Source organism: Ochotona curzoniae, unplaced genomic scaffold (assembly GCF_017591425.1).
Source record: "Ochotona curzoniae isolate NIBS_2020 unplaced genomic scaffold, NIBS_Ocur_1.0 scaffold_2476, whole genome shotgun sequence".
Lineage (NCBI taxonomy): Eukaryota > Metazoa > Chordata > Mammalia > Lagomorpha > Ochotonidae > Ochotona > Ochotona curzoniae.
In genome coordinates this window covers 16781386-16796898 of record NW_024467095.1, presented here as the reverse complement: position 1 = coordinate 16796898, position 15513 = coordinate 16781386, and the positions used below count along the sequence as shown (strand labels likewise).

General features: G+C 48.7%; 1 protein-coding gene across 2 annotated transcripts in view; it reads right to left on the bottom strand.

Moving 5' to 3' along the window:
* KIAA1549 (KIAA1549 ortholog) overlaps positions 1 to 15513 on the bottom strand; it is a 107593-nt gene that overhangs the window by 38945 nt on the left and 53135 nt on the right. For both annotated transcript variants that reach the window (XM_041002111.1, XM_041002112.1), the window contains exons 7-10: positions 14532 to 14591; positions 13315 to 13463; positions 10849 to 11026; positions 7219 to 7403 (exon numbers count right to left, since the gene is read on the bottom strand). In XM_041002111.1, coding sequence (XP_040858045.1) covers positions 7219 to 7403; positions 10849 to 11026; positions 13315 to 13463; positions 14532 to 14591 — 572 coding nt within the window. The remainder of the gene's footprint in view (positions 1 to 7218; positions 7404 to 10848; positions 11027 to 13314; positions 13464 to 14531; positions 14592 to 15513) is intronic.

The window sequence follows — 15513 nt, the reverse complement described above, 5'->3', positions numbered from 1 at the left end:
TCCTATATATGCTATGCTTTTCTCCATGCTTATCTACATTTTCTCATATAAAGTTTAACTTATCAGTCAGGCACAATTAGAGATCAGAACAATTTTATGTGTCATAGCAGTTGCATAAACGTAGTCTCTATCTCAATTGCCAAGGGGTGGGAGGGTAGGGCATACACTACGGATACTGTGGGCCTTGGGATGATTCACACTCCAGGTGAGACAGAATCAGATAATGCAAGAGGCTTTCAAGTTATTCCAAGAAGCACGCAATTTAAAGCTTATGAATTTCTTACATCTGTAACCTCCCATAAATGAATTCTGACCACAACTGGCTGTGGGGAATGGAAGTGAAACTACCAAAAGGGGATGACTACTGTATTTTCTCAAACATTTTTTTTTTCAGATTCCCGAGATATTTTCATTAACTTCTTTCAAATGTTTCCTGGGTGGGACTACAAGTCTGAGTTGAGCTCATATGAATGCCAAGTCTCTTGTCACTGTTCCTCACGAGCTCTCTCTCCTCTTGGTTGTTCATTATCTCATGTTTAGATTCCCTACTCCACTAAATGCTTAGATTGTACCACATACAACATACTTAACAGTAACCATCAGTATCAATAAATCCCACACTTAACCAGTCCAATGCACTTTCCTCTTCTGATTTGACCGTATCTAAGATGTGGTCTATCTAAATACATGGGCGTTTATTGCAGCAGTTAACACACGGCTTGGGCTCTGACATTCCACATAAGAGTGCTTGGTTCGAGTCCCAGATCTTGCTTTCAATCCATTTTCCTGTTTATGTGCACCCTGGGATAGCAGGTGATGGAGTAAGCAGTTGAGTCTCTGCCTGCCATCCCCAGAGAGACTTGGCTGGAGCTCCATCTCCTGGCCCAGTCCTGGCTGTCGGGGAGTATCTGGACTGAACCAGTGAAGAGGCTAAGATATCTTCCTCTTCCACCCATCTCTCTTTCAAATTAAATCTAAAAAAAAAAATGTTTTTAAACATAAATCATCCACACGTTTGGACAGAAAAGAAAGTAGATAAGTGATTCCTGGATTTTAACCCCCAGTCCATATAACTAACATGCTATCATTTTCTCTCTGTTATATCCTGATTTATGAAATATTACAAACATTATTTTCATCTTAAAATGAAATTGTAAGTCCTCCCTAATTCTCATGTGTCCACTGGCCAAGCCTTTTAAATCCTCCTCCACAATTCTCAAGTGTCTTCTGGCCAAGACTTTATAAAGTGACCAAGAAAACTCAGATTTGATTCTAATTATCCATACCTGATTATAACAATCCTAACACCAGCAACTTCTCACTGCTGATCTTGCTGATTCTCCAGCTGCACCTCCTTTTACCTCCATAAACAAAACATCTCCAAAGAAGAGAGATAAAATCAACAGTCATGTGACCCTCACCACCGTCATGTAATAAACATGGCTAAAATCCAGCGAGAGAGTGAGTGGGCAGCACTCTCTCCAGACAAGTGGTTCACATTCACAAAACGAAGGGTGAGGCCACAGTTCGCTCCCTCTGAGCGAAGGTCTCCCAAGTGAATGAGCATAGCTGTGCAGTAAGTGGCCCCGGAGTGCAGGTCCCTGAAGGTCTGTCCTGACAAACTCCCAGGGCTCACACAGGAAACGTGCAGAAGACAGTATGGGAGTGCCACACCACCATGCAGGTAACGATGGCATTACTGCTGCTGCTGCTGCCAGGCAGTTGACACAAGCGGTCACACTCTGATGCATCTGACAGAGCCAGAGACTGTCTGCACAGGCTGTGATGCCCGGTGCACCCTCAATAAATACCAGACAGCTAAATGAAAAGGTCCATGGAAGCACCAAATGCACCCATTACATGGGGAACCAAGAAGAGGATACCTGGGGAGCAGGCACTGCAGCGTAGTGAGCAAAGCCACAGCTTCGGGTGCTCAAATTCCATGTTGGGGTGCTGCCCTACTTCCAATCCTCACACCTAGGATCCAGCAATGATGGCTCAAGCCCTTGAGTTCCTGCCACCAAAGGGAGACCCAGTTGGAGTTCCACAGTCCAGCCGTGGCTGCTGCAGCCATTTGAGAGGGAAAAATGTATCACTTTTGAATTAATAAAGGGAAAATTGCTTATGTCATAAATGAAATGTAAGTCCTGTCAGCTTGCCGTGGATTCTTTTCCTAACATCTTTAGGCACCTCCAGCTAGATCCCTGCACTGACCTGCAAGCTGACTACAGGTCAGGGCCTGCACTACCACCTCCCCTAACCACAGTCTGCGCTGTTCATCTGCACAAAACAGAACCAGCTGTGGACAGGGGGAAGAGGGGCCTCCTCACTCCCCGCCCCTGCCCCACAGAAGCATCCTTACTTTCCAGATCTTGTTTGTGAGTTTTCCTCTTTCTAAATAAAAAGAAAACAGAAATCTAGGGTCGAATCTGGCTGGCATCCGTCTACAGTCTCCGTATGCAGAACAGGTTTCAAACTGCATTCTGCAAAAGTCACGATTAATTAGTCTCCCAAGTTCCTGTTAGGACCCAGTGGTTTCAGAAGGAAGATGGCTCCTTTGTTCTATTTCAGACATGACAAAGGGGACAGGCCACATCGTCCGTGTCCCACTAGATGCATCTGTGGCAAGTCGGGGACGCCTGGCAACCAAATTGATGCCTGCTGGACTTCAAATCACACGGGCCATGAAGGCAACAACACGCAGATGCATGAGGCACAGTGAAGTCTCCGGCCACCCCAGGAGTGTCTGAATAGAAATCTGTAACCCTGTACAGAGCTCCGCGGTGAGAGCTGATGACCTGGCCGCGGTGACTGTGGCCAGCCTCAAATCAGGCCGTTTCTGTTCAGCAGGAGAAGGCAGGCGAAGCTCCTGCCACCTGTCTGTCTGCAGCACACACAGCCCAGGGACCCAGCAGCCTCAGGGTCCGGGAGTTTGAGGGAGCAGGACTCCCTGATGCTCTCTCCTACGGGCCTTGGTGGCTGCGAACTGAACCAACTAGACAACACGGGGATCCTTGCAGTCTATCGCGATCTCAGTGGGTGGGTGGGCAGGATTCGGCTGGAAGAGACGCACACAGTTTGTCTCCATGCTTGCCTCCTCAAACGATCACTGCCAACAGGAATGTCTCTGAGAGGCTCTGCCTTGTTGCCCAGAGCCTGTAGTGTAACTTCCAGCTCTTTCCATGGCCTGACAGCCTGGCTCTTTGCCACCTGCATGTTGGCTATACCCTTCCTTCCTTCCTGGGCAGTAATACTCGCCATTCCCTCCATGGGGACAGAGGGTGGGTTCCCTCTGGCGCCCTCTCCCCCAGCCTTCCCACTTGTTCTCAGAAGACACAGGCACTCACCATCCCCGAGTTCCCTCACAGAGCTGCTCGTGCACCTGCCAGTCATCGTGCAGAGGAGCCACTCTTGCCCCTTGGGGGAGCCCGAGGGCAGAGGGCACATGGCACTTATGTTCATACCTTGGCCTGGGTTGTGCTCCGTGCCTGAATACCAATGGCCTAAGGTCTGAGGTGCTCCCTCGCGCTGCCCGCAGTGCCAGCTGCTCCGGAGCTCTGGCCAATGGCCATGAGGTGTGGGCTGTCCCCATGGGGCTGCCTGCTCCTGCCCGCTCTTCCCACCTCCCCACTCCAGAGGTTGATATTCATTGTGAAGAGGCTCCATCCAGGGCCCAGTGACAGCCTTGTGACCAAAGCCTTCACATAGCATGCACCAGGATCCCATGTGGGTACCAGGTTCGCCTCCCAGCTGCTCCACTTCCCTTTCAGCTCTTTGCTTGTGGCCTGGGGAAGCAGTGGAGTTTGGTCTAAAGCCTTGGGACTATCCCTGTCTCTCCTTCTCTCTGTAAACCAGACTCTCCAATACAAAAATAAATAAATCTTTAAAAGGGCGGGGGCGCAACCAAGCTGGAGCCGCTTAGGTAAGGCAACACATGAGGACTCTCCGCTCCAGATGAAAGAGAACAAAGATAAAAGGAAGGTGCTGGTTCCTGGCTCTGTTACAGGGTACAAGAGAGCGTCCCCCCGCTCCACGTAGTTCAATCCCTTCTACTCCTAGGCCATTTTAGAAACCACCTTTGGGGGCTGCAGACTTCTCCTTTCCAGATGCTTGCAGCTCTTGGGTTTGCTAGCGGATTTTGAGAAGGGAGGTGAAGTAGCCGCAAGGGTAGCATGAGAGTAGGAAGGCAGAGAAGACAGGAAGCTGCCCACAGGGAGAAAGGGTACCGGCAGGCAGCTGGGCATGGGATAGCCCCCAAGGAGCAGATGGAGGACCCTCATTCCCACCACACAACCTTGGAAGACACTCTTGATAAGGCAGGTCAGTTTTTAAGCTAAAGGGAGATCATCACTCCGCTCTCACCGACCCAAGAGCACATCTCCACAGCAAGTCACAGGGCCAGCACCTGGGGGATGCTAGCAACGTCTGGCCTCCTGGCAGCATCAGGAGACAGCTGTTCCTCTAGGGAAGCCACCCACTGAGGACCTCTGCAGTAGATGACGTCCTGAAAACATGTGTGGGAGGCTGTACTTGATGTGCTCTGCCCCTCTGACCTACAGCAACATCCACAGTGCCAAGCCATCTGGGGAGTGACTGTGAGAGGTAGACAAAGTGGTTTTCCACACAGGAAATGCTGCCCTCCGGTCATGTCATTTACTGCCGTGACAGGTAACACATGTGCTTAGGAGACCACAAAAGTCCTAAGCCCAGAGCCAGCCCTCTCGGGAATCATACTCTTTCACCAGCACAAAGCCATTCCCCAAACAACTGCTGGTCTTATTACAATGAAAGCTACACTATAACTTACTCAGTATATCCAGTCTTTCTGCCGGCGTTATTTCCATGCCATTCATTAGAACAACAATGAAACAACCTTAGCCACTATGTAAATAATAAATGAAGGTAAGTAAACAATGTAACATTAATATATAAAATGTTTCTATTATATACTGGTAGCCATAACACTGCAGTTTAATCAAGAGTTTGCATCGTTTGGTGAATCTATAAAAAAAAAAAAATCATACTTTTACAAAAGACACATTTTTAAAAAAAAAAAAAACGGACTTTTTCACTTAGCAGAGTATTTTCTCCCAGGAAAATCAGAATGGAATGAAAGGGCGGCAGGGTGATCCGTAACTCCTTTGTTCCCTACACATGCTATTTTGTTGGTGATGGTGACGGTATTGGAGGGGGGCTGTCTTTTGTTGGCTGGGGCTTAGCAAGATTCTCGAGCACAGCAGGTCTCTAACGCCCGCAGAGGGTTCACATACATGACACAGTAGGCTGACCACCGCTCCCACCCCGTGGCGCACACCTGAGTGTGGGATGCACAGCCGGCAAGTTTTCTTTAGGATGCTGGCATGGATTCGTTCACACCGAGCAGGGCAGAGGCAGACCAGAAATGGATGTCTCACCTCTGAAATCTGACGTGTCCGTCAACCAGTCCAGAAACTGTCAGCACACACGTGAAAACGGAACTGCTGCTTTGAATTTTTTTGAAAACTTATTTCATTTTTGTTAGAAAGTCAGATATACAAAGAGGAAGAGACAGAGAGAAAGATCTTCTGTCTGTTGATTCACTCCCCAAGTAACCACAACAGCCAGAGCTGTGCTGATCTAAAGCCAGGAGCCCCGAGCCTCTTCCAAGTCTCCCATGCAGGTGCAGGGTGCCAAGGCTTTGGGCTGTCCTTGACTGCCTTTCCAGGACATAAGCAGGAAGCTGGATGGGAAGCGGGGATGTTGGAATTAGAACCGGAGCCCATATGGGATTCCAGCACATGCAAGGCAAGGACTTTAACCACTAGGCTACTGTGCTGGGCTCTTGATTTTTTTTTTTTAAAGGAGATGAATGCTTTGGAAAGACATATGAAGAAAATGTGCTATCGGAAAAAAATAAGTGGGTCCAACGCAATGGCTAAAAGGCTAAATTTCACCTTGCACATGCTGGGATCCCATATGGGCACCAGACAATGCCCTGGCTGTTCCATTTCCCATCCAACTCCCTGCTTGTGGCATGGGAAGGCACCAAACCTTGAGACCCTGTACCCACATGGGAGACCCAGAAGAATCTCCTGGTTCCTGACTTTGAATCAACTCAGCTCTGGCTATTGCAGCCACTTGGGAGGTAAACCAGCAGACTGGAAATCTTTCTATCTCTCCTCTTTGTAAATCTGCATTCCCAATAAAAGTACATAAACTTTTTAAAAAATAGTGTCAAAGGAGTTGTAGGCAGAGCAAAGAGAGCAGACAGGGTGGGGGGGTAGAAGATGAAAACCCAGATGATCTAGAGAGTTCTGCACCGCCCTGCTGTGCTCTGCTCTAAAGGCACTCAAGCTGGAAAGTGTGGCGGAAACATTATGGCTGTTTCTGTTACAAGAAAAATCGGGCAGAACTCTCAATGGAACCACTCGGGCGGGGAGAAAAATAGATGTGGGCTGAATTAAAAGATCGGCAAGTGACTGTCCATTCATTCATTTAGATTAAAATATTTGATGGGGAGCATGCCATGGCATAGTAAGTCACGCCAGCAGTGCCAGCATCCCATATGGGTGCTGCTTGTGTCCAGGCCGCTCCACTTCTGATTCAGCTCCTTGTCTGTGGCCTGGAAAATCAGTGGAGGATGGCTCAAGTCCTTGGGCCCCTGTACGACATAAAGAGAGACCTGGAGGAAGCTCTTGCCTCCTGGCTTAAGATATACTCAACTCTAGTCATCACAGCTATTCGGGAAGTGAACTGTGGACTAAAAGACCTTTCTGTCTCTCCTCCTCTCTAAAACTCTGCCTTTCGAATAAAAATCAAATAAACCTTTTTTTTAAAAGTGTGCGAGGCACAGGCTGCAGTTTGCATCAACCAAGCAGTCTTGACCAAATTGCTAAGCGGGCTTCCAGCACAGCAGACAGAGCTGTGTGTGTGCAGCAGGCTGACCCCCAGATCTGAGAGCCTCCCTTGGCTCCTGCTCCATTGAGACATCCCGTGACCTCCCAACTTGACCTTCTCCAAAATTAAACCACAGCACAACCTGGAGCAGAGCCAAGTGTGGAAGCAGTGTCTCGTGCGGGGCTCGGCTGACTGCTTCATGACAGCGCTGTCGCGGCACTGCTCCAAGCCTCCTGCACGGCCCCCGCCCCCAGCTTTCAGCATCTGGAACCCATAGCCCTCCTAGTCATGCTCCAGCAGTAGGTGGCTGCAGGTGTGTGGATGGTGGAAGTCGGCCCTCACCTTCTGCCGCTGCTGGATGTTGGCGACGGCGTCGGGCTGGAAGTCCAGCTTGTCTGTGCGGCAGAGCTTCCAGTAGAGGATGGTGACGATCAGCATGACCACCAGCACGGGGATGACCACGCCCACGATGACCCACAGGTTGCTGCTCTGGGCCTCTGGGGACGGCCTCTTCACCCTGTCCACAGCTGCAGGTGGACATGAAGACCATTTAGTCACTCCTTCCTCCTGTACCAGGCAGCAGGTGCCTGACACCGCAAGAGACTCAGCTCTCCAGGCCATAGCCTTCTGACCGCAGGACGTGTGACCAAGCAAAGATACCCACTATGGAACCATACAAGGGGACTACCATTAGGGACCCACATGACACACACACACACATCCAAAAGCTTGTGGCTAAATTCAGGCAAAACTCAGTTGGTTCTTGGTCTCTTGGCGTCCAGTATGTTCTACTGCCTCACCCCTAAATTCTCAATGCAGGATGTTTCTGTACCTCAGTAGATCTGTACAACATTGTACCTGAGTGTTTATCATCAGAAGTGAAGTGAAAGGCAGCTCCACCTCTGGAACAAACTAACCACCCATGTGCTGAGCCAAGCAAGACCCTTCAGGTCTCCTGAAGGCATCGGTTTCAATCAGGCAATTTGTGGAAGACAGCCCTGTTCCCCGCTGCCCTCATGGCCCAGAGCTACTCCACAAATACCTCCAAGGACTGAGTGTGTCAGACACATTTCTAAACTAGGGACACAATGTTGAACAAGTGGACCAAGTACTTTCTAGCAGGCAGAAGGGCAAGTTATCATGTAAATACATCCATCGATCACCTTATATACAGTGCTGGTGCTGTCACCAAGCAGAAACAAAGCGACGAGACACAGCATGAGCACAAAGGCACCGGGAGGGCTCCCTTTCAGCAGGTTAGTAAGACATCAGTACTCAGAGCAGCCAGAAGACAGAAACAACCCCCACATTTAAGAACGGGATAGATGAGAGGTTGTGCATCCAACACAATGGGAAATCGCTCAGCTAAGAAAGGGCAGGGATAACTGACAGGTGCCAAGACAGGAAGAGAGGTGGGTGGGTGACACTATGCTAAGTGAAAGGAGCCCAAAATAAGAGGACAAATATTGTATGGGGCCACTTCCATGAGCTCCCCAGAACATGCCAATTCACAGGGACAGAAGACAGAGTGGTGACTGCCAGGGCTAAGGGCACAGGGAATGGGGAATTACTACTGAAAGCAGTTTCTGTTTGAGGAGATGAAAAAGGTCTAGCAATGGAGAGAGCCAAAAGGAATACAACACTGTGAATCTACTTAACATCCTGAACTGCAACTTAAAATGATTAAAGTTTCATTATACGCAGTTTACCACGACAATGATAAAGAAGATCTTTTTCTTAATGATGTTTCACTGTAATTCAGAAGCTACTATGGTCACATGTGGCCTACATGCACTGCCTTGCTTCCTCACCTTCAAAGATCTGGCTTGTCATTCACACTGCTTTATTTAAGACATGTGCTGCAATTTTTATATTGTATTAGAGCATCTGCCCCACGTGCCTGGGGCCCCTCGTCGTCCTGACTTTGGACCATGATCCTTTAGGTAGGTCCTCTCTCTTCCCACATGATGCTCCCCAGGCCTCTGCCAGCCCCTCTTCTCCTGTGTGCTTGTCCTCTCAATACTCTGCCCAACGCCTCTCGCACTCAGAGCTTGATCACAGAGCTCCATAAATCCACATGTCCCCTCCCCATCCTTTAAGGCTGCTTTATAACCTCCACTGCCCCCATGACAACACTAACCTCTCCTTTGTCTAAATTCTTTCATTCATAAAGGATGCCTTGTGATTCTTTTGAAATGTCTCTTCTTACTAAGAAGGTATCACCTTGAAACGCCCTAACTCTAGACTCATTCTTCTGGCCAAGACATCACATCACGTCCTTTCCACTATACCCTAGTCAGGGGCAGATTAAGGTTTAAGCTCCTTTGTATCCTGTAAGGGTTATCACCTGCCATGGCATCAAAATTTATCTGCTCAAAGATGAAACAACCAAACCATTCTTGGTACAGGCGTTCTGGGTTTATGACCCTGAGAGTTTGACAAGGGTGTCAGCATTCTAAATCAAACACACTACAGAAAAGTTCAAATTCAGGCACAGATTCATGAAACATGGGAAACGGTGGCAAAGTGTTTTAAAAAAAAAAAAAGCCTTTTTATTTTTTAAGTTTGCCATGGCATGTTGCTTATGCACATAGCTCATTTTGCATAAAAACAACTGACATCATCCAACCAAGGAATTGAGAGAACTGTAGCTCTCTTCTCTCAATCCAGGACCCCAAGGTCCCTGGGATGGCCTTAGTACTGCTGAGGCTTCCCTCTACCACCAACCCTAAAACCCCAGGATGGCTGCTAATGTGGTCTCCAGTAAAAAAAAACAAGGAGAGAGAAGGGCTCGGACAAGATGGAAGTAAGTGTGGAGAAAGTGTCCAGATCCTTTTTGCAATGAACCTTGTTTGAAACCATCAAGTTCTTGGTGGGCGTGGGACACCTGTGCTCCAGTCAGAACAGTCATAACATGTGATCCTCCTCCACCGCTTCCAATCAGAACACGCTGTGGTGCAAGCACATCTCAAACACACCAACTTCAGACCAGCATCTGCTCACACGCTTCCCACAGCATCCAGACACTGGAGAGAAGGCACCCATGTGTGCTCATCCTGGGCCTGTCCTCTCCTCAGGATAATTTTAATGCAGCTGGTCTGCTGGCTTTTTAAAAAGCTGCCCTTGTCCCTTACATGTTCGAGTTTCCAATATGCTCTGATGCTGGCCTTCCTCTCGGTGTTTATTTATCCCTTTGTGGCTGGCAGCAAGGCTCACTGTGCTCTTACAAGGACTGCTCCCTGGGTTGTCAGAGGAAAATATCCACATAAAATCGTCTGACTCACTCATATAAAGGTATATTTAGAGAGGGACACTTGCCCATTCTTCCTCCTGCTCCTTGATTTTCAATCTGCAGGTTGGAAAAGTAGACACTGAGGGCAGTCACTGGCAGAGGGCAGCAGCCAGGGACCTTCCAACAATAACAGAACATCAAGATGCCTTTTCCTAAACGGCGTAGTAATGCGTGGACAGGGTGGGAGGGGAACAGGACTGCCAAGGGTGAGGATCAAGGGCTTCTTTGTGCTAACCAGGGTGTACCTCCTCGCCTGCTGTATGACTCAGGGCCTCCACCAACGTCCAGGGTGTGACATGGGAGATTTCGGGGTAAACACAGAGCAAGCCCACTATGTGACCCAAAAGAACATTAAAAAAAAAAAGAAGGGGTAAATGGGGGTAGGTGTGAAGGTCATCAAAAACTAAGTAAGGTATTATCACCCAGTCTAACACAACTAATACAAAACACTAGGTGGGAAAACCAGTGGCAGGGAGCTATAACCACAAGGCAGCTAGAACCCAAAGTCCACAAGGGCTGAGTAAATGGAGGTGAACATGGCCATCTCACAACAAGTGCCACTTCACGACAAGGCCTTCACACATGCAATGACCCTCCACAGCTGATTCAGAGCTCACATACAGGACGAGACTGGCTCTAGACCCGAGCATCACACAGACAACTCCACTTGACACACTTACGTTGGGCAATGGCCCCTTGAATTCGGTATCCCAAGATGATGGCCGCCCTCTGGAGATCAATCTTGTTTATCAGGTCCGAGGATTTGACTGCACTGAGCCTTTCTCCATCCTGGTCTTCCACGAAGTAAATGAGCTGCACGGGATTGTCATCCCCCTCCAGCCGGGACACATTCACCACCTGAAGGATAACCCACCATGGGCGCTGGAAAGGCTCCTGTTCTCAGATGCCTCTTCCCAGAGCCTGTAATCCTGTCTGTGTCACTGGGGATTTACCCCAGCCCTGAAAACAGGCGCCTAACCCCACTCAGGATCACACACTCACTGTGGGGGCCAACACGCTGGCATCCTACATGGATACTGGTTTGAGTCTGGGCACTTGTACTTGTGATGCAGCTCCCTGCGAATGGACCCGGGAAAGCAGCAGAGGACAGCCCAAGCACTTGGGCTCCTGCACTCAAGTGGGAGATCTGGAAGAAGCTCTGGGTTCTCTGTCCTTGGCATAGCCCAGCCCAGCTGTGGACACAGCTGGCATTTGTGGAATGAACAAGCAAATGGAAGTTTCTCTCTCCTCTCTCTGTAACTCTGCCTTTCAAATGAATTTTAAAAAAAAAAAAATCTTCTAAAAAAATCACCTCGATTCCAGTGAAAGTCCCTCTTGTGCTTGCTCCAAGTCTTGTCAAACAAGGCAGCAAGTACACACACACAATCCAGAGTTGGCAAGCCCAGATGGCCCACAGTCATCCTCAACAAGCTTTGATAGGCCCACTTGGGTCCCAGGAGGATCCTGCTGTCACTTCTTTCTCTCAGTTGCTGCTCCACTGATGTCCAGGGCCAGGCAAATCCTCGACATGGATAGCACTGTAGAATGCTAGCAGCACACCAACCCACCTCAAGCTGGCAGCAACTGCCTCCTCCTGTGTTGCCCAACGTAACAACCAAACATGTCTCAAACATTACCAAGGGCAGAGGGCAGGTACCTCTGAGGACCCCAAGGGATAATAAACCTCATAAATGCAAAATATTGTGGCTCAAGCAGAATGTTGACTTCTCCCAAACTTCTCTGTCTGGAGTCACAGCGAAGTTCTTTCGCACTGGAACTTCAGACTCTAGCAATCTTGATGGATCAAAGTATCCCTTCATACAGCATTTTATTTTGTTGCTATTTTTCTTAAGAATACACCACCATTTAGAATCCGTAAAACTCTGAACTGACATTCTGTGAAAAGGATTGCAAACAAACCCTGAGCCCTTTCTTCCTCTAGGCAGCTTGAACTTGTGTGGTCTCTACATTGGCTGTTGGCACAAAATGGGTGCTCTTCTCTGCCCCATGGGTTTGGATTTGCAGCCCCACCCTGTGCTTGGGGCACAGCTGCTGGGCTCCTCCCTTGCCAAGGAAACCTCTAGCAACTCAACAATTTTATGGTTTCACAGTGAGCCCATCCTTCCACACCAAGCCCAAAGATCCTTAACAACCCTGGTCCAAGCTCCCACCCTGGAGAACGCTCTCTTCTGCTTCATCTTACCCAAAGACCCACTTGTCCTGCCCTTGGCTTCCCATTTCCAGGCCAGTTTCTGGACCACCTCTGCTCCCCAGTCACCCACTCCCCAGCCCACACCCCAAGTTGTAAAGGATTTAACTTTTATTGTCCTTCAGAATGCAATTCTTAGGGCTAGTGAACACTATGTAGGTTCCATTCAGTTGTCCCTCTACCCATATGCCTATTTATTTTATCAGGGAAGCTCGAGTGTGTTTTCTTCTTATAGAAATCACCACCTGAATATTTAGCAATACCTATTGTGATTAAAGTTCCTACAAGTTTGTCCAGCCTGAAATCCAACTGTAAAATCTAACTCCAGTATCCTTTCTGGGCAACTGTTTCCCAGATTCTTATCTCTGAAATGCCAGAGTTCTGAATCTTCATCTCGCATTTTCCTAGCTGTAAAGGACAACAGTTGTTAAGAAAAAAGCCACACTGAGCTCTGACTCTGTCAGTGAGAGCTTTATAAAAAACAGGTCACTTTACAATTCATAAATCTGTCTTTTGCAACCTGCCTGCCAGTTCACCAAAGTAAAGAGGATTTGGGGTAATAGGAAACCAGCAGCTTGGCAGGAGGCAGAGGAGATGAAATGCTAGGAGGGCAGCACACTTCCCTCTCCGCAATCCATTCCCTGTGAAAGCCTTACCTCTACAAGGCTATTGCAGACTACACTTCAGGTAATTAAAATACCCTGGAAAACAAGGTCACGCAACAGACCTGGTGAGGAGCCAGGAACACAAGGTATTCTCCAACATTTGCTAAGGACTCAGGCAAGCACTCGCAGAACCGCCACGTGGCTACATTCAATTGCTGCTAATACAGCCGTCACTGGAAATTCCAACGTTCCCTAGGCATTTCCCCTCTGTACAAAAGCCCGGCAGGACTCAGGGTTGGTGCTGCCTGGGCCTCCCACAGCCCCTGGAGTACCTGCACCACACTGTTCCCAGCGGTGATGGTGGCCCGTCTCCACACTCGCCTCCGGCTGGAAACCTCACTGAGCAGCTGGGCCAGCTTGCGCTCCATCTCGGCTTGAAACACTTCGTTCTGCAGCTGCTTCTCCACGACACCCAGGAGGACTACATTCGAGAGGGAACACACACAGCATCCAAAGCAAGTCAGCAGGAGAGAGAAAGGGTGTGTGTGTCATTGAGGTGTGATTATTAAAGCTGCCCTGCCTGAAGGGGAGACATTAAACTAGGGGAGAGAGAGGAGGAGTCAACAGCAACAAGCCCAGGAAGAGCCCAGGAAGCAGAACCCGAGGCTCGTCCCCAGCTCCCAGTCCCAAGGGCCACACAGCCCAGCAGCGCCAGCTCCCAGACTCCAGCCGCAGGGCCCTGGCCTCTGGTCAGCGCTTATCTCAAGGCGTCTGGAAACAGCATGGTTCTCTTCTTTTTAAGTCCTGGATTCATAAAGCAACTTCAGAGCAGGGGGCCTGCCTGTCTTGTGTTATCTGCTTTCGACATGGTTATCTAAACAGATAATCGCAGTGTCAGCATGGCAGAGGGGACCAGCATGTGCCAGCACTGGACAAGTGCCTGACCACTAGGAAAATGGGGCCCATGGACGATGCAAAGATGCGGGGCACCATGTCAGCCAGCAGAGTGCGCAGGATAGGTGGCCCATGAATGGTGACCACTGCTGAACTGTATGTTCTCTCCCCAGGACCAGTTACCAAACTGTGTGCATGCTGGGCACCCAGCAGCTTCACAAATATTCGCCAGATTTTTGCACACTTGGTGAGAAAGGCCTCCTCTGCAATGCCCATGCTCTAAATAAACGACCCAGGCCATCATGGCAGCTTGCCAGTTACCTGACTTGTCCTCCAAAACTAAACAGGGTAATTTTAGGAAAAAAAAAAAAAAGATTGTCTTGCTTCTGAATATCTTCCTGTTCTGAAGTTGGACAAAGATCAGGCCCTGTTACAAACTCTGTCCTGCATCTGATGCATGATTTTTATAAAGAAAGTCAATTTTTTCTGTGCCATCACTCAGTGGGACATGTTCCCGCAGCCAAATGTGGATCCATTCTCATTCACTCTCTGCCAAAAATGGAAGGTACATTTTGCCCTGAATTTAGGAAAGGGGGAAGCTGGCACCCTTCTCCACAAGCCCGAGCGGACTCCTTGTGCTTACAGCAAGACCTACCTGTTCTGACCCAGGAAGACTTCAGCAACTGAGATAAGTTGAGCTGTGGGTACTGGAAGGCTAGGAAAAGGAAGGGAAGGAGGGAGAAAGTCTGTGAGATGCGTGTTTGCAGCAGTTGGAAAGGCAAGGGCTGGGGGTGCCCCAAAACTTCATTTCCTACACTACTGAGCTCTGAGTGTGTGAGAGCAAAGGCCAACTTAGCATGAAGGTGGATGGGGTGACACGCATGCTGAGGGACAAGGACAGTGAGCAGTTCGGGGCCTGCCCTGGCCTCCCGGCGAGCCCTCCCGCGTCTCCCTCTCAGTGTCCCTACTCTGGAGTAGACACACCATGCTCCTCATAGCCCTGCCTGCCCAGCAGTGACTCAGGGTACAGTGACCTGGGTCCTGGCTGCCCCAGACAGCCTGCCCATTCCCACACTCCTGAAAGACCGCATATGTGTTGTGCATAACCAAAAGTCATTATTAGTCAATAGTGACTATTCAAATGTTATCAACAACCTACCTTTGCACTTTATAGATTTCTATTTTTAATTTAATTAGTAACACCCTGAAACACATGAAGAATCATTATTTGGCAGCTCCATTTTGAAGGAGGATTTTTTTCCTTTGCCTGACTTCAATTCCAGAATCTACTATTTTTTTTCAAAGCAAACATTTTCCCTTTCAACCTTTTCCTTCTCCCCTCCTCCTGCGCTGTGAAAGTAAATGCTGCAGTTAGGAACCAAGTTTTCCTTTCCCTTTTTAATTTATACACAACCAAATTCACTTTTGGGTGCAATTTTATGGCTTTTGATAAATGGACAATCACACAGTCACCACCATAAGGAGGAGAAAGAACAGTTTCAGCTCCCTTAAAATTGCTTTTGATCTGGTACAGCTAGGTAGCTGAAGTTTAGACGAGCTGGAATTCTCGCACCCTATAAAGTAATGTTTGTGTCTTTCACTTTCACCTTGATAGGCCCGCCTTCCCAGGATGCATC